Raw genomic sequence first — 17776 nt, forward strand, 5'->3', positions numbered from 1 at the left:
ATAATGGCAACATTACAGTATGTCGACCCACCCACAACCTCTTTCACGAGCATTGAGAGTCTGTCTGGCCAGCTGGACGAAATTTCTGGAGACATCCTTGTCGTTACAAGTACGTTCCTTTAAAGGAGTCCAATTATGATATATCCGCTTACTCTCACAGATGTCTCTCACCAAGACTACAAAGACATAGTCAAGGAGACGGAGCTCCGTGAACGTGGATTTCGATTTCGGCATTATGATTCCGCGTCTCAAATCTTGGTCATTGTCATCCCGACCAAAGGGCATGAAGCCCTCCATCGTCAGTTCATTAGAGAATTCCATCGTCAGGTGGAAGCCCTCGGCGAAGGAGAGCGATGGATCGATTGCGGCGGAACCGCTTTCACCAAGGAACACGGAGGTGGAAATCTCAGCAGTAGTGGAGGAGACACAGTTGGCCTCCCACTCGCTGATTCGATTCAGAGCGACCACTGGCCGACACTTGTGGTTCTATCTGATACCTCGCAGGCTTTTGGAAGCCTCGCTGCGACGATGAGATGGTGGTTTAGAGCCTCCGATCATCGTGTGAAAACGGTGGTTTTCCTGAGATGGAGTAGTATTCAACATCAAATCATCATCGAGAAATGGGAGGAGCCTGAGCTAGAAGATATGGCAAGACGATCGAACGGTGAACCGCAGCCAGAGAATCAGCAGACGATACGAATTACCCAAGAAGGTGGCTTAATCCATGAAGATTCATACATTGTGGATGGCAGCGCCCTGGTTCTGAGCTTTCGCCGTTTATTCGGCAGGGATCCGAGAGCTGATCTTGGTCAGGGCGATATTATATTTTCTGTTCGAGACCTACAGCGCCTCGCTAGGCTTTCCTGGGGTGTCCTCGAACGTGGAAAATGATGGCGTGGGGCTGGTAATTGGGAACCCCGAGATACAACGTTGGAGGATCATTCGCAAGGTGATTGTGCTTTAGTCGTGTTTAAATTGCTATCGTGAATAAATCACCACTTTAACCGGCCGTGGATACCATTGTGGTGATACTATATGAATGGTTCTCTAGTTCCAGGAACATTCCAAGCAGCTGATCTTGTCGTTGAAATCAGACCCCAACACAGAGTAGGACACTCTTCCTGCCAGGATCAGCCCACTGCCGTAACAATATCCGTCCCATTCAGTCCACTACAATAGGCATTAGCCAATTTCATCAAGCCAAGCAAGTCTAGACCCAGAAAGTGTCCTCTGGATGAGACCGAGGCAAATTAGTACTTACGTAGACGCATTTCTTGTCAGGGGAATAGTTCCAGATACTGGAGATCCTATCGTTCCACTGAGGGACGCAACTCTGTCAGTGATTCTACAAGCCAAGTGTGTTCGGTTCTAGGCTTACATCAGTGCCAATAAAGTGGCCCTGGTTATCAATTGGGGGCCGGATGCCCAAGCTGGGCCCTTGGAAGTTGAAGTCCTGCCAATATTGGCCAAACCAGTCCTGACGGGACTCGACCTGTGCCACAGGTGCGGCATGTGCATCACGCTTGACCATTCGAGCCTATTATGGAATGTAAGCAAACGATATGAACACATTGACGTAAAAGTTTTGGCAATTACTAATGCTTGAGCTTCTTCCTTGGAGCGGTAGGTGGTGGTAACATTCCCGTCTCCTTCCCATACACCACCGGCAACGACTGCCTCAGCTGGAGTAGGTGCTGCGAGAACAGCAGACGAGGTGAGAGCCAAGATGGCAGAAACCCAGGAAAGCTTGCCCATTTTGATAGTTATACGGCGAAGGTTTGGAGAAGTTGTCGAGTGAGTGCACTGCGAGGATGATGTTCTTATTCACAATGCTCTGAGGCGATGAATGAATCCGTTTCTTTCTTGGAGCAACGAGACAGGGCCTTATATACTTTGACTCCATGACTGCGTATAACATCGTTGATGGAATATCAACAACAGAGTATATTTAGCCCTGCTGACATAGAAGTCTTGGCTCTCTATTTCTCGCCGAGCGTGTCTTGGCCTCGCCGTACGGCTCACTCAGCGATAGCTTTGGGATAGAGGATATATTAGCCATGCATGAGTGTAAGACAGCGACAGATCAGCTTCTCCACTTGTCTCTCCCTATTCCGCACTTGTTAACAAATCGAAGACTGCGAAAGAGTAGTCCTTACTAGCATGCCGCGATGGTCTGGCGAATAGGCATCGCTCCCTTCTCTAGAGGCGTACCCGAAATAGAATGATGGGCCCTTTCTATCTTAATTCAACGTTTGGAATCCGTATGGTGATTCCATTGTAACAGTGTCATTGACATCTCCTACTCTCCGCCGATACCCGGCAATACGACTTGATGGCTCCACTGGCAGTGCTACATGACTCCAGCTGCGGCAGTGCGACTACAACCCTCACAGATGCACAGACCCACGATTCTATATCGTAATGGCATCAGCCCAAACGGGAGACAAGGCAAACCCAGCTGCCGTCAGCCGCAACTGTTGCGATGGCGGCCGCAGTGTAGTGGAATATATGGGGATCTATCACAGACCAGAACCACCGCTTACCAATGTGGACCTACATCTACATGACCGCATTTACCTAGTCATTAACCTTATCCAGAAAGTTTTCGGACGATCTCTCTGCAAATTGTGGCGAGGGGATACTCAAAGCGGCCGCATTAATTGGATCTGAGTCCCGGCCTCATACGTCTTGCGAGCGATGTGTGAATTGGGCACAACAGTTCAGTGGGAGGGAAGACAAGAAGTTGGACAGGTAAATATGAAAGTCGGCGGCGGTCATGGGCTGAAAATAACTCGAAAGCGGCCATCCCGCAAAACACGAAAAATAGTTTAAGAGCAATATTCTAACATTGTACTAAGACACAGCTATGAAGACAGGTATGGTATCACTTTCCCATAAACTCCAATGCCGCCACATGGCAGCATAATCATGATCATGTGTAAATCAGTCGTAGCCTTTAGCAAAACGCCGTAACAATGCTGCCCTCCAAGAAACACCGAGGCAGTACATCCGAAATGTTCTACCAGTCATCCGGGTCGAACGGGCTGTGCACCTCCCCACACTTGGGACACAAGAAAGCATCCTCGTCGTCACTATCGTCATCATAGAAGTCCAACACATCCTCGATGGGGTACCCTGAGTTGCGATCGAACTCAATCCACTTTCGTACATTTGAATCGCGAGACTCAGGAACACGCTTCCACACAGTCTTCTTTTTCTTCCAGACGGAAACAGGATGTCCCTCTTCCTCGGGAACACTGGGAAGGTCTGGAAGGTGCGCGTGGTGAGAATGGCCAGGATTCATACTAAGATTGGCGAAGGTCTGGGTGGGGTCGAAGTCGCTAGCCTGACCATTTTGAGCATTCTCCTTGTCCTTTTCCATCTTCTCCTTGGCGAGTTTTCGATAAGCTCTGACAACTTTGGCACAGAGTCCGTAACCTGAGAGAGGCTTGAGAGAGGTCTTCAGCTGAATGAACGCCGGATTGCCGTCCAAGAATAGACCATCGTCTTTGACCATTCCCTGAAGGTCAGCTCCTGCCTTCATTCCTACCTCGCAACATGGGAGACCGGTAACGAGAAGCTCATTCAAGGTACAACCGAGATCGTGGGAGGAGACCTCATGCAGGTCAGTCTCAGAGTACGGGAGGAAGTACTCTGGGAAATTGACAAAGTCAATCCTCATGGACTCAAGGTTCGGGAACAGTCGAGGGCGCGAAGTCTTCTTATCGTGCTTCGGGTCGAAAGGAGCTCTAAGAGCTTCGAGGAAGTCAATGGTCTGAGTCCAAGTGTAGCAGTGAAAACCCTTACGGGCCAGGGTCTGATTCTCTTTGATGCGTGGAGTGACCTTCAAGGCGACATCCTTCTTCAGAGTGGTATGATACTCACGACCCAGCTTGTGAGGACGCTTCTCGTCATCGAAGTATCGAGCGATGATGCGCAGATTGACGTGCTTGACGGTCTTGCGCAGGCCTGCGTCAACCTCGGCAAAGTTGCGAAGAGCCTCGGGAGTAGTGAAGACGAAGGAGTTATTCTCCCAGAAGATCCTGGTGCCCTCGATGTGAAACGCCTTGCAAGTAGCCAAGAAATGGATGGCGACCTGGTTGCCGCGAGACTTCTCGTAAGGCGTCAGATTCTCAGCCTTTGACTTTGACAGTGGGTCGATGATCGCATCCCTGCTGGTGAGCGAGTAGTGAAGAATGCGGAGTAGCACCTCAACAGGAAGATGTGGGAGCCTTCCTTGATCAGCAGTGATGGAAGCTCGGGTGCGACGGGTGCTACCCGAAGTGCCTTTGCCCGTGTTGGTGATGCCCGCCTGGAAATTGGGGTTAGCTGCGACGGATGGAGACCAAGCGATGCCATGCTCGCGCAGCAGACGCTTCAGACGCATGTTCTCATCCTCGAGGTTGCGATTCTTGACTCGCAATGGTTGGTTGTACCAGGCCTCGGCCTGCTCCTCCTGGTCACGGCCGTCCCACGGGAAAGCACCCTGCAGCAGAATGTTAGCAGCCATTGGTAGTTGTGCCAAGGGGGGAATTACCTGTCCAGCCATTATGGAAAATCGTTGTCAGTGACGCAGAGGGTATTAGATGTCCAGATTAGACAGAGTACTGGCAGAAGTCGATGATGGTACAAGTGGACTCCAAGCAGTGTACAAGTGCAATCCCAGATCCCGATGACGGATGCGGACTCGCACAAGATGAAAAGATGCCGATGACGCGACGGCGCGACGAAGTAAACACAAACAAGAAGACTTGGGTTTCCCCAATACCAGGCTATGGCCGACGAGAGGTGAAATGTTTAGTGGGAGGAAAGTCAGGGATGATGAGGTGCAGATGTAGGGGTCTGATGGGCTTGATAAGGCCCAAAGAACCTGGGTCGACAAACGAACCTCTCGGAGGCAGATAGATGTTCGAAAGCGCCACAAGGGAGAATGGCGGAGAATGGAGGCTTCTAGGGCAGAGGCCAGAAGGAAATCCAGACTAACGATCGATGCAGAAGACAGCTCTAGAATTGATGCGTCACTGCGATAGGAGGCATCACTTCTATGATGGCGGAGGGAATAAAAACGCCAGAGCTGGGAGAATGGCGAAGGTGCAGGTGAGTGGATAAGGAACGAACGAGACAGATGGAGTGGTCAAAGGAAATCGGAAATCGAATGCAAGTGCTCTTGCTCTTGCTCCTGCTCCTGCTTCCGCTGCTGCTGATGCTACTGCTGCTCTTGGGAAGGGTGCCCCGCTCTGGATGCGGAAATAATTCGCGCCTTCTGTTTGCACGCAATCAGGTGACGGTGCCTGGACTTGATGATTCAACCTGGGTAGGTATGGTAAGGTACCTAATAAGGTAGTAGCGGTTGTGTTGGCCGGAGCTCTTTCTCTCTTTGTCCTGTGCCTTCTGTTGTTGCTACCTATCGGGTTAATAAGGTAGAGAGAAGCTTGTCAGGAAGGTGCGGAGATGCAGTGGAGTTCTGAGTAAGAAAGAGGAAGAGCGACCGCGAAAGAGCGATGTAGGTATAAAAGAAGATCCCTGGGGAGGAAGGCACAGGCACCACAGACCACTTGCTCTGCATGCATCAATCAGCCTCAATATGCCTCTTTGAGACCTGGAAGCGGTCGATGCTAAATATTCCTTTGACAACCCCAGATATCACATCAGTGCGCCGAGCTTTGATGAAATTCAAAGGTAAAAGAAAGCCCCGAAGAGCACCAAGTATCATGTCACTTCACCTACAGTATGGTGAGGTAGCTTCTGCGGGCGGGCGTTAAGATAACGGCAGGGGGTCGGTCTCTGACGTGCATACCTAAGCAAGCTACACCTGGGGCATCGGAAAGCTTTGACAGGATGTAGAAATAGGTAGCGCATCCCAGAGCGTCGTTGCATTACCCTTGGTGCCGTCCGTAGGCCTTCACCATCGCCATTTACATTTGCAGAACAATTGATATATGGCGAGTATAAAAAACGCCAAGTTTCACTCTGAATGGCTAGGATGGATTGACTGCTTCAATTGGCCTGCAGAATTGCATTATAAACTAGCTCCTACATTTGGGAAGATGACACCCGCGGTCGATCATCGGAAGTGTGTAAGTCGCTGTCATCGCACAGAAACGCGATCTCGCTTGACGTCATGACAGTGACTGCCGCGAAGCAATCGAACAAATTGCCCCTTTCTATGATGAAATCACACAGCGATATTAGGTACCACGAAGCGGGGAGTAGCAGATAGTTAAATAAACAAAGGTCCCCTGAGTTACCCGTCCATTTGACGATTTCGATCATCATTCGTAAGAATTCGACCAATATAACGAACTGAACCTCAAACATGTCTTTCTCAAACACTTCCACCGGCGACAAGCCCGCAGACCCGTACAAGGCTGCTAACCAGGACACAGACGTGTCGTTGGAGCAGAAGGTCGAGGACCTCACCGCATTCATCACAGCATGCAAGTTCGGCATGATGACGACTCGGGACTCGAGCAGCGGCCTGCTTGTCTCTCGAGCGATGGCTCTCGCTGCATCGGTATGAGGCAATCCAGTGGACTTTCCCGAGACAAACGTGCTGACCAAGAGACAAGGAAACTGGCGGTATTGACCTTCTCTTCCACACAAACACCGAGTCAAATAAGACGAACGAGCTGGAGACGGATCCGCATATCAACATTGCCTTCCTCAACAGCTCCGGTGACTGGGCTTCCATTTCAGGGCAAGCCACCGTCGTCACAGATCGGTCTCTCGTGAAGCAACACTACAGCCCGGCGCTCAAGGCATGGCTGGGTGATCTGGGCGATGGAACCCATGATGGCAGCGAGAATGACCCCAGAATCGGCATCATTCGTGTAAAGACTGTCTCGGTGACATATGCTGTGGCATCGAGCACATTCGTCGGCAAGGTCGCACAGGTTGCGCAGGGCGTGGTGACTGGCAAACCAGCACAGGTGAACAAGCTGAGAGAAATTTCCCAGGGAGAGGTCAACCAGTGGCGAGCGTCGCACTAAAGGCACATGATGCTGTCTGCTAGATATGTTGTAACGATATATCGACTTCATGTACTATTATAAAGTTTGCCTGATAATTCCAGCCAGGACCGAATCATATTTTACTGCAACATCCAGTGATTAGTAGAGCTCTGGCAACACACTGACCTGTATAGAACTTAGGTGTTATGGCGCGAAGTGGTTGCTTCTTATTGCTTGCCCTCGTAGTCTGCTTTCCATATCCTATCCCATGTCTCCTTATTTACCGCAAACTCCCTGACGTATTCATGCTCCAGCTCATGTGTCCTGCGACCAAGGAGAACCAGACTATGCAACGGAGCCCCAAGCTCTTCGTCCTGGTCACAAAGCTCTTTCAGCGTTCCTGATACGAACTTTTCCGTCTTGCCTCCAACTCTCGCCGCTCCAATGGCTAGACTGTCTGGCCCATACACGCCTTCTTGCCTCTCTTCCTCAATTTCCAGCATCTGGCTGGCACACTGACCCACAGTCATGTACCTCGGCGGCTCGTATATCCTCCTACCACGCGCCATGTTCTCTAAGCTCTGCTCCTTGACCTTGATGTCAAGCAGCACCAGAGTGTGCAGGCCAATGGTTCGATTCTCCTTGATGCGGTCGTAGAACGAGCTCGGGCGCCAGTTGTCCAGGAAGAAGACCATGCTGACCGTCTGTCCAAAATTATACAGCTGCAGGCCCGCGGCGCCGATTCCGCTCATGATGGAGGCATTGGGTACGGTTCGTACAGGGATCTTGAGCTCGCGCGCCCGCAGGACAAGGTCGGTGTGGGTGGTGGCGCCGAAGGGGTCGCCGACGACGAGGAAGGCTACATCCTCGGTCTGGGCGTCGCGGAGGATCTCGTCGCTGTTCGACTCGACCATCTCGCGGTCGGCAACTACGATTGATCGCCCATAATAGTTCTCCTATGTCTGGTTAGCGTTAGCCATTCCGTCTTGTGCTGCCGTTGCGGACAAGCATACCAGGACGGACTGGTCTACTAGGAGGATGCTGGTGTAGGCTTCGAGGTAGACCCTTGAAGCTTTCTTGACAACCTCGAGACCCTTGACGGTGATGTCCGTCTCATCGGACAGACCGAGGCCTACGAGATAGAGCATCTCGGCAAATCGTCAGGTGTACTGCGGAATGGTGGGAAAAGTCAAGATCGAAATCCCTTCCTTGAAAATCGCCCATTGCGATAGCGATGTAACCCCACTATTAGCGTTGGTGCCCCGCCATTCCAATGCTTATCGCTAGCGCCAACCAGCCCTACCTTAAAATGTTTCTCGAAGCTCCAGATTCATCCTTGACATCAACATCTCAAAGTGGTGCACCCGCATACTCACCGCCACCATGTCGAAGAACGGCTCAGCCTACGGCACGCCCGCGGGCGACACTTCATTCCGCAAGAAATTCGACACCGAAGAGGCAGCCGTGCGCGCCCGAGAACGCGAGGCGAAAGAGAAGGAAGAGGGCAAGGCGCGGTACGAAGCCAAGCTCGCGGGCAAGAAATACTACAAACCACTCGATGGCTCAGAGACCCTCACGACGGCGCGAGCAGCCACGCTCGATCTCAGCGGCCATGTCGGCAAGACGATGCTGGTGCCGGCGGGCGCCGGAGTTGGCAAGAGGGGCCGCGGCGCGGGCTTCTACTGCGAGGCCTGCGACTTGACGTTCAAGGACAATATACAATGGGTGGAACACGTGAACAGCATGCAGCATTTGCGGGCGATCGGACAGACTGGAGAGGTCAAGAAGGCTTCGGCAGAAGATGTACGTGCGCGGATCGATGCCGCGTGGGAGCGTGTACAAGAGCGAGAGAGGGAGAAGATTGTGAATCTCTCCGAGAGGTTGGAGGTCAGAAGAGAGGAGGAGGAAAAGGAGAGAGAGGAGAGGAGACGGAAGAGGAAAGAAGCAGATGAGCGGAAGAAAGCAGAGAAGGAGGCGGCGATTAAGGTCAAGACTGAGTATGGCGATGATGTTCGAATCGAGGGAGAACACGACGAGGACGACATGATGGCTGCTATGGGCATTACTGGCTTTGGCTCTTCCAAGAAGTGATAGAGGCATACCTATCCTATTTCGAGATGCATGCTAAGGATATTTTCGACCCGATGAGAGCAGAATAATCATTGTACGATATGGAGAGCAATAGCCACGATAGATACCACTAGGCATGGGTTCGGCGTTTTGGTAGTTAAAAAAACAGAATATCGATTCGAGTTCATACTGCCCTGAAGTGAGCAAAAGGAGTGCTCGTGCATAAAGGTCAATTACTGATCAGTATATCTTGCTGATGGTAATAAACGTCCTGGATTCGAGACACTCGTTTCGTCCGGTACCTTCTCCAGTTTGTTGGACAGGAATTGCAGGGACATTTGTCCCCACCCATCACTGTCGGTAGCTCCCCCGGCAAGCCCCCTGACAGCCGCCAATCGTGCTATCCCCGGAAGCCGGATGTCACTACACCACCACCCGACCTCGGGAGGTGACAAAGCACTTCATGCATTAAGCCTTCGAGTTTGTTTTCAAATTTTCCATTTGTACAACCTTAACAAACGAGCCTTTCTCTCGTGATACAAGCGGAGGATTATATGGTTTCCCTCACGAGGCATTTTGCGTGGACTTCAAAAGTAGAGGTATCAGCTCGTTTCCTAGATCCTGACATCATTCCTGGGTGTGCTCGCCGCCATTCTGCACCCCCACCATCTTTTGGGGATCGTCACTCAGAGCACGCAAGAAATACTCCGACTCCTCTCCCTCGAGAACCGATCACAGACGATCCTTAGCGTAGAGACAGTACCGCTATATCGAACTCGTCAAGATGTCTGGCTCCTCAAGTTCTGGCTCCGCAGCAGCTGCCGCTCTCCTCCGGCGCCAGCTCAAGCACATGCAGTCCGACAAGGACATACCGGGCATCTCCTGCGGACTGGTGAATGACAACAACATCTTTGAGTGGGAAGTGATGCTCATGATCAGCGACGATTGCAAATACTACGGCGGTGCGTCTTTCTATCCTGTCTTTGTCCCTGTCCCTCTCCCTCTCTCGAAGCTTGTCAGGTCTTGTCACGCGATGCTAACGTCCCCTTCTTCCCAGGAGGCAACTTCTGCGCCAAGATGCTCTTCCCGCCCAACTACCCCCTGATGCCGCCGACGCTCACCTTCCAGAGCCCCGTCCCCTTCCACCCGAACATCTACGCCGACGGCAAGCTGTGCATCTCCATCCTGCATCCGCCCGAGGAGGACAAGTACGGCTACGAGTCGGCCAGCGAGCGCTGGAGCCCCGTGCAGACGCCCGAGACGATCCTGCTGAGCGTCATCAGCCTGCTGCACAGCCCGAACGACGAGAGCCCTGCGAACGTGGAGGCGGCGCGCATGCTGCGGGAGGACAGGCAGGGCACCAGCAAGGACTTTAGGAGACGGTGCCGCAAGTGCGTGCGCGAGAGCTTGGGCGAGGACTGAGGTCGGGTTCTGACAAGCTCTGGTATGATCATGCGTTAGGGGACGGCCATCATGCTTCACATCATGGGAGTAGAGATGAGTGCGAGGCCAGCGTGTTGCGCGGGCAGGAGTTCTAGGCTCAGGTGTCACTTTGCATTTCCGGGCGCACGGAAGCGGTTGATTTGCCGCGCATATAGCATTGGCTCGTCTTTATGAAATTGGCGTCATATCATTAAGCGTTCCTCTGAATTTGGGTATCATGCCGTAGCTTGTGAAGTCTCGTTATATGGACTATTATTGAGCCTTCAAGGTTCCGTCATGGACAACAGCGGGCCGACCACAGCATCCCATTCTTCATCCCACCTTCGACTACCTTCCTCGATGGCTCCCTGCTTCAGCGTCTTCAGCTCTGTCTGACCCTCCGGACTCAGCAAGCGCCCCAGAGCAGCCTCAAGCTCTTCCGCAGTCTCGAACCCACACCCATTATCTCCTTCCCTCACGAGCTCGGAGAAGCTCTCGTAGTCGGAGTATGCAACCACCGGCAGGCCTGCTCCGAACATGTCCACGACTTTCATCGGCAAGTCAACGCCGGAGCTCGACTTGTGCAGACATATCCCCAAATCTGCACAGCCAAGCAAGCTTGCATAGTCCTCGAACGACAAGAAGGCCGTCTTAATAATGACGCCTGTGAGCCGTCCCTCCTCTCGTAGTGCCTTGATCTCCGCCTCGTACATCGCTCTCTGCGGGCCACGACCTGTGATGATGGCGAGCACTGGCGTCTGAGCTGAGTCGGCGTTCGCGTATTGGACTAAGGCGTCTAGCATCAGGGAGAAGTCCTCGTCCGGAGTCCATGATGTACTGCTGACAATAAGCCTTAACCGGCCCTCCGAGATATCCTTGGCAGCTTCCTTGGTCACGTCCAGTTTCTGAAGAAGATCTTCACGCATATGCTCTGTTCGCACGGGCTGAAAGATAGCAGCTGGCCGGTCATGCATAGTCAGGATCGGCGTCAGGATTTTGTAGGGTGGCTTGCGGAGTTCCTTGGCCATGGCATTAGTGACGGTTAGGTTAGCCGTAGGCGCAATACGGCCGAATATGCATTCATAAAGTTTAGAGATGCGGACAAAGGGGTGTGAAGAGCCGCGCGTGCCGGCTAGGATGGTCCAGCCATAGTTATGCCAGTCTATAAGAAGATGTGTGTTCCTCAACCTGCACATGACGGCGGCAACCGCCAGTGTTGGGATGGATGGGGGATTCTACATTTTCATGTCAGATCGTATTTCACGCAGCAGATGAGTTATTCTAACCTGAACCAGCAGCCATTGGGCTGGGGGCGTGTCATATCCCAAGATACGGATCAAGGTCACGACCTGCCAGATGACCTTGAGAGGGCCAGAGACCAAGAACGGCAGCGACTTGGATCGAAGCACGCTCGGTGGCGGATCCAAGGGGCAGATCTTCACGTTGGGATACTGCGATAAGCTTGGATGAGGTGCGGTTTCTAGAGGCTCTCAGCATCATATAAACAACGGTATAGGATCATGTCTTACCGTGATAGCCAATGAGGTCTACCCGCCCTCCATGCTTGGCGATGCTGAGAGCATGATATTGCATGCGTGGACTTCGGCCGATGTCTCCGAGAACGAGAACCTGGACTGAGACATTGGGCTTTGCGACTGCGTCCTGATCTTGATAGTATCGAGAAGGAAGCAGCAAAAACAAGAGTAAGAGAAGCGAGAGAAGCCCTACGACCAGAGTAGCAAGGGAAGCCACCAGTACGGCCATATTGGGCAAAGGGCGCTGTCGTGTGAGTTGTGTGAATGCTTAGCTGTAGGTGATATACCGCAGCCTGCTCCCGTTCATGAGCGTTGATGGGCTGGTCGAATGAAGAAGGTGGTGGCGGGCCGGAGACCAACTAATCATTCTGAGATGTAACTGTCCGTGTTCAATCTCGCCTGATTCAAAGAGTATTGTTTGGAGGTCTTTAGAACCTCAACATCGCCATATATCAAGCAACATTGCCATGATAAGGCAGTAGTATAGCAAGATGAGCAGCCAGTGCGCCTCGTTTCTTCGTATTCTCGAATCCTTCGACAGTGACAGCGTCAGCCAAGCTCACCAGCCCGCTAACCTACTAACCTGTTAGTCGAACCGCAGAAGCAATGTGGCTACTCTACGGTGCTTGGCGGCTGTTGATGGTGTCCGTTAGAAGGGGGCGAAATTACACGTGGATCTGCTAACACAGATTATCTGGCAGGGGCCAGCAACGCTAGCTCATGCAGGCGGCAGCTGCAGGCACAGGGCGATCGACACGGTGACAAAGAGGCGCCAATCAGAGGGCTCTCAGTGCCAGCAACGTGCCCCCTGCACCGAGGCCTCTCTCAAAGACCTGCCTTTTGGCCTTATTTCTCCACAGTCAGGGGGGGATGGATCATTAAAGGAAAGAGAAGCCCCGGACACACGAAGCGAGAGATTAGAACGACAACAGACGACCACCACACGCTCGCTCACCGCATAAGCCGAACAAGGAACAATAACAACCTCAAAAGCCCCTCCCGAGGCTCCCGTCTGCGACTTTGACGAACGGAATCGCGCTCAATTGCTGCAATTGGAGCCTGCTCCTCCAATCCGTGCATCACCAACCACGAGCTGTGGCCCGCTGCAACCTGACTCGCCGCGCGCTGAAGATAGATAGATACAAGGTTCTATCGTGGGTCCCGTCAACAAGGAGGGGTCCGCGATAGCCGATCAGCCTGGGAGGTAGAGAATCGCGGAGCAGCGCACTCGAGGAACTTCGCATTCAACATCTACACGGCCAACTTAGCGGACGGCAGGACGTTGAAATCTGCTATCCGTTCGCTGACCCCTGCCAAGCTTGCGATTGCTTCATGATACGGGGAACAGATCAATCGGGGCACTAGCGGTCCCGAGAAGCTGCTCTCGTTAGCTAGCAGGTTCTTTTCGAGGTTGCTGAGCTGTAAATCCCTCTCTGCCTTTCGCCATGTCGTCGTCATATACCTTGCCCGCGCCAGCATTCCCGCCGACGCATCATCATCACGGGCAAGCCCATGTGCATTCGCACTCACGACCGTCCTCCTCCCTCAGCTCCCTCAACCGGTCGTTCCGTGGCGACTCGAGCATGAGCGTAGACTCGCATCATCACGACCACGACCACGACCACGATCACGGGCACTCGCACGGCCACGCCCATAACCACAGCCATAGCCACAAGTCGCACAGTCACTCGCATCATCGTGCCAACTCGAACCAGCCAATACAGTCTCGGTCTAGTGCACCCCGGCCGCTGTCGTTGCACGAAGGATGGACCTCTGACTTGACTGCGGGCGGCAAGCCCTTGGTGACACCTACGAGTGCGACATTTGCAGCCTCGTACGATGCCCCTCAAGCACAGTCGGCCGAGCCCGCTCACGATCATTCAGCCCAGCGCTCGGCTTTCACAAACCTCCTTCTGCCACACACTGCGAAATGGCCGCTACTACATACTGTTATGACGGAGAAGGACTCGAGGAGGATATTCTATTTCATGAGGTAAGTTCGGGACAGAAGACATCCAAATTCAAAGAACCAGTGCTAATCCTATACCTGCTTTAGTCTCAACTTCGGTTTCATGGCCATCCAAGCATTCTACGGCTATATTACAGACTCGTTAGGTCTTCTCAGCGACAGCATACACATGTTCTTCGACTGCGTGGCGCTTGCAGTGGGCTTATTCGCTGCAGTGGCCAGTAAATGGCCGCCGAGCATGCGCTTTCCTTATGGCTTTGGCAAGATCGAGACGCTCAGCGGTTTTGCGAACGGCATCTTTTTAATGTATGTTGACTTTTCATCGTTGACGGGTGGCATGACTGACTTGGAAAACAGCTTAATCAGTGTGGAGATTATGTTCGAGGCTTTCGAGCGGATTATCGAGGGCAGGGAAACGAAGAGACTGGCAGAGCTCTTTGTTGTCAGCACCATGGGCCTGATCGTCAACCTGGTCGGAATGGCTGCATTTGGCCATCACCATCACGGCCATGACCATGGACATTCCCACGGGCACTCGCATGGCCACTCACACGATCATTCGCACTCGCATTCTCACGAGAAATGCGACCACGACCATGATCACGGCCACGACCACAAGCATGAGCACGGCCATCAGCATGGCCATTCACATGACAACGAGAACATGTATGGCATCTACTTGCATGTTCTAGCTGACACACTTGGGAGTGCCGCCGTGATTGTCTCCACCGTATTGACCCATTTCATCCCGTGGGCGGGCTGGGATCCGGTAGCATCTTTCCTGATCGCCGTCTTAATTCTACTTTCGGCGCTGCCCCTAGTCAAGTCTTCGGCAAAGCGTCTATTACTAACTATTCCGGACTCGATCGAATATAATCTACGTGACACTCTATCTGGTATCACTGGACTTCGAGGCGTCGCCAACTACGCCGTTCCGAAATTCTGGGTCGACGACCGGAACTCCGGAGACGATGGTCCGGGCGATCGACTACTTGGCGTGATGCACGTTGTAGCCGTACGAGGAGCCGACACGGAGGATGTTCGCGAGCGTGTAAGCAACTATCTGAAGGAGAAGGGCATCGACATTGTGCTGCAAGTGGAGAGGGAGGGAGATACGACTTGCTGGTGCGGAGTCGGGCGCAGCCCTCTAGCAGGAGGGGGATCGCAGAGCGCCGGTGTCTTCTAGGATGACGACATGGTTTGATTGAATCACTGCCTGTTCTTGGGGAAAGACCTTGGGGAATAGATGGTCTTTTCGTTTGGTGACTTTGGGCGATGTTGGCATATTACAGCAAAAGAGTCGTGTCGTAGACAGATGCACTGTTTGGACCGCTTCTTGGAACTTAAGCTGCATTGGCTTTTTGTACATACACCATATGAGTCTCACCATTCTTATTAGATGGGTTCATGAATAGAAAACGAAGATACCCTGTTAAAGTATGGTCTACGGCACGTGTGTTCACCTTGTGTGAGAAGAAAATCAGGCGCAGACGAACACAATAGATAGCGGGGAGAGAATGTCCTGTCAGCTTTCATTCAGCAACCTTACAACACACAATCGTGCTTTCAGTGACAAAGAAGGACTAGCAGGGGCTACAATACTGATCGGCCAGTAAGAAGCGGGCTGTGAAATGCAAAGAACCAACAACAGTTTTTAGGGCGAATGGGACTGCTGTGTGGCGTGCCAGTGCTGCACATTTATGCAAGTCCCCTGTGCTTCCCACCCTTCCGCAAGTGACGAACATCCAGTGCCCAACCGACTGTTCAAGTTGTTACACATTTGTTAGCGGGGTAGAAAAGACCATTGTGCCTTGTCCAGTTGCAGCAATGCTCGGTAATGACAGGGCAGACTGAGTGTGATATTTCTGCGGCTCTGCTTTCTGCGCGCGTTTCGTTATTTCGTCTTCAGCGTCTAACCTGTGCCGCGTCCTCTGGTGATAATTGAGGTTACGTGCCTTTTGCCCTACGCTGTCGTGCGGATAATCCCTCACTTAAGAAATGGTGCTCCAAAAGGGCGTGATTGCGGCTAGCGCGTTATATCCCATTATAAAGAGCCCAAAGCTGCAAACATTGTACGCTCCTAGACCGCATAGCTGCTATGCAGCTAGCTAATGTCCTCAGGATCATCACAGTCGGTGGCATTGGGACACCGCCACCAGAAACATGGTCCAGCTCATCAAATAATCATGAGCCGGCAAAGCTGTGGTTGGACTGTCTCCCTCAGTCTGCCACGCCCGGAATTGGCGTCTATGGCTATTCACACGGCATCAGTGCACTGGAACTCTCATGGCAGGCTCTACTAGACCATGGATCGCGGCTCATAAGTGCCCTGTTAGGGTTGGTCGGTGAGCAGAAGGTCAGTGTGTATGTCATTGTGACGAATTTATCTAACATTGAACCGAAGCTACATCACTGTCCCATCCTTCTGGTGGCACACAGTCTGGGTGGGCTCATAGTGAAGGAGGTTAGCATGTCAAAGTCTTGCCTAGACAGCTGGTTAATCAAGTCCTAGGCCTTGCGTAAAGCGTACGAAGAAAACTACCGAAACTTCCTGCGAACTCTTGCCGGAGTCGTGCTTTTGGGAACCCCTCATTCTAACATAGAAAATGAGAAATGGTATAATGCCGCATTGGCGGTGCAACCCAGTTCCAAAAAGAATAGAGCCATGAACTCAGATGATGTTTCCAAGCTGGCTAACAGCTCCATGCTATTTGAGCAAGCCGCCGTGGAAGTGCCGATTCTCTCTGTACACGAGACTGAGAAGACAAAGATCAAAACTGGTACTTTTAAAACCACGAAAACTCTCGTAAGCCTTTCTCTATCAACACCATGTTACCTGTAAACATTTGTGCTTTTCATTATATGCTAACATGATATGTAGCTTATGGGTGCAGATTTCGTGAAGACCGATTCTAAAAACGAAGAAATTTTAGCTATCAAGAGTGATCACAATGATTTATGCAATCTTGATGTCACGGCTAGCTATTTCCAGACATTTTGCTTGTTCGTGGATGCTTCGATTCAAGACGCTCGCCTACGGATAGTAAAAGGATCCCCTACACGTGAGACTTACCATTGCCTGCAGCTTCGCCATCAAAGCTAAGATATAATAGATGAGCCACCGTCGACGCTCGATGATTGGAGCGTAATTGATCGTGAGCCTCTTGATATGACACGCAACTTTGCGTAACTCTTTCTTGGTAGAAGCTAACGCCTAGAACAGAAAAGTCGGGCCCTAGTAGGACCACAGATAGCTACTCAAACCCAACATCCAGATCTGAGGCGCAGACACTTTATGCAACTGCGGCTTCAGGAGAATCGGCCTTCGAGATAACTCCATTCTCCACACAAACCACACTTCAACGGCAACCCTCTCGCTTTCCATGCCACCTAATTCCAGTCGCTCAGAACCGCGAGTTCTTTGGTCGCCAAAAAGTTTTAGAAGAAATTCATCAGGCATTTTTCTCTCAAGCACATGGTAGTCATCAAGGCAATGCCGAAACTCGGACTTTCGCCATCTGTGGGTCTGGTGGAATTGGAAAAACCCAAGTAGCAACTGAGTTTGTCTATACAAGACAAAATATGTTCGACGCCATATTTTGGATTCATGCAGATACTTCTCTGAAGCTCCGAGAGGAGTTCAGTCGGCTAGCGGTCTCACTTGGACTCGTCGAAGACGACTCCATAGATGCGCGAGACCAGGTAATCACACGAGATTTTGTCAAAGGATGGTTGGCCAATCCAGTTAAAGACTCCAATGCCTTGAACATGAACGAGACTAACCAGGCCTTTTGGTTGATCGTGTTTGATAATGTCGACAACACCGATGT

The 17776-nt window shown here is 51.9% G+C and overlaps 8 protein-coding genes across 8 annotated transcripts; 4 read left to right on the top strand and 4 right to left on the bottom strand.

The window, feature by feature from the left end:
* Nucleotides 1-1047: 1047 nt before the first annotated feature.
* Nucleotides 1048-1755, bottom strand: UCRPA7_3371 (hypothetical protein; the record flags this gene model as incomplete). The annotated part of the gene is made up of 4 exons (XM_007915949.1): nucleotides 1048-1170; nucleotides 1262-1318; nucleotides 1379-1537; nucleotides 1597-1755. 4 exons carry the CDS (start codon nucleotides 1753-1755, stop codon nucleotides 1048-1050), a joined length of 498 nt encoding a protein of 165 aa, XP_007914140.1.
* A 1264-nt stretch (nucleotides 1756-3019) lies between these two features.
* UCRPA7_3372 (hypothetical protein) lies at nucleotides 3020-4510 on the bottom strand (the record flags this gene model as incomplete). The annotated part of the gene is made up of 1 exon (XM_007915943.1): nucleotides 3020-4510. One exon carries the CDS (start codon nucleotides 4508-4510, stop codon nucleotides 3020-3022), a length of 1491 nt encoding a protein of 496 aa, XP_007914134.1.
* A 1806-nt stretch (nucleotides 4511-6316) lies between these two features.
* On the top strand, nucleotides 6317-6989 carry UCRPA7_3373 (putative protein bli-3 protein; the record flags this gene model as incomplete). Its single annotated transcript, XM_007916000.1, has 2 exons — nucleotides 6317-6514; nucleotides 6570-6989. The coding sequence occupies 2 exons, from the start codon at nucleotides 6317-6319 to the stop codon at nucleotides 6987-6989; spliced, it is 618 nt and encodes a 205-aa protein (XP_007914191.1).
* Nucleotides 6990-7177: 188 nt separating this feature from the next.
* Nucleotides 7178-8098, bottom strand: UCRPA7_3374 (hypothetical protein; the record flags this gene model as incomplete). Its single annotated transcript, XM_007915865.1, has 2 exons — nucleotides 7178-7906; nucleotides 7964-8098. The coding sequence occupies 2 exons, from the start codon at nucleotides 8096-8098 to the stop codon at nucleotides 7178-7180; spliced, it is 864 nt and encodes a 287-aa protein (XP_007914056.1).
* Nucleotides 8099-8333: 235 nt separating this feature from the next.
* UCRPA7_3375 (putative c2h2 finger domain containing protein) lies at nucleotides 8334-9041 on the top strand (the record flags this gene model as incomplete). The annotated part of the gene is made up of 1 exon (XM_007915991.1): nucleotides 8334-9041. The coding sequence occupies one exon, from the start codon at nucleotides 8334-8336 to the stop codon at nucleotides 9039-9041; it is 708 nt and encodes a 235-aa protein (XP_007914182.1).
* Nucleotides 9042-9804: 763 nt separating this feature from the next.
* Nucleotides 9805-10442, top strand: UCRPA7_3376 (putative ubiquitin-conjugating enzyme e2 protein; the record flags this gene model as incomplete). The annotated part of the gene is made up of 2 exons (XM_007915961.1): nucleotides 9805-9982; nucleotides 10078-10442. The coding sequence occupies 2 exons, from the start codon at nucleotides 9805-9807 to the stop codon at nucleotides 10440-10442; spliced, it is 543 nt and encodes a 180-aa protein (XP_007914152.1).
* A 284-nt stretch (nucleotides 10443-10726) lies between these two features.
* On the bottom strand, nucleotides 10727-12035 carry UCRPA7_3377 (putative chitobiosyldiphosphodolichol beta-mannosyltransferase protein; the record flags this gene model as incomplete). Its single annotated transcript, XM_007915897.1, has 3 exons — nucleotides 10727-11677; nucleotides 11729-11922; nucleotides 11972-12035. The coding sequence occupies 3 exons, from the start codon at nucleotides 12033-12035 to the stop codon at nucleotides 10727-10729; spliced, it is 1209 nt and encodes a 402-aa protein (XP_007914088.1).
* A 1930-nt stretch (nucleotides 12036-13965) lies between these two features.
* UCRPA7_3378 (putative cation efflux protein zinc transporter protein) lies at nucleotides 13966-15132 on the top strand (the record flags this gene model as incomplete). The annotated part of the gene is made up of 3 exons (XM_007915992.1): nucleotides 13966-13970; nucleotides 14034-14252; nucleotides 14304-15132. 3 exons carry the CDS (start codon nucleotides 13966-13968, stop codon nucleotides 15130-15132), a joined length of 1053 nt encoding a protein of 350 aa, XP_007914183.1.
* Between the last annotated feature and the right edge of the window lie 2644 nt (nucleotides 15133-17776).

This window comes from Phaeoacremonium minimum (genome assembly GCF_000392275.1).
Source record: "Phaeoacremonium minimum UCRPA7 unplaced genomic scaffold PA7_03_scaffold_270, whole genome shotgun sequence".
In the NCBI taxonomy this organism is placed as follows: Eukaryota; Fungi; Ascomycota; class Sordariomycetes; order Togniniales; family Togniniaceae; genus Phaeoacremonium; species Phaeoacremonium minimum.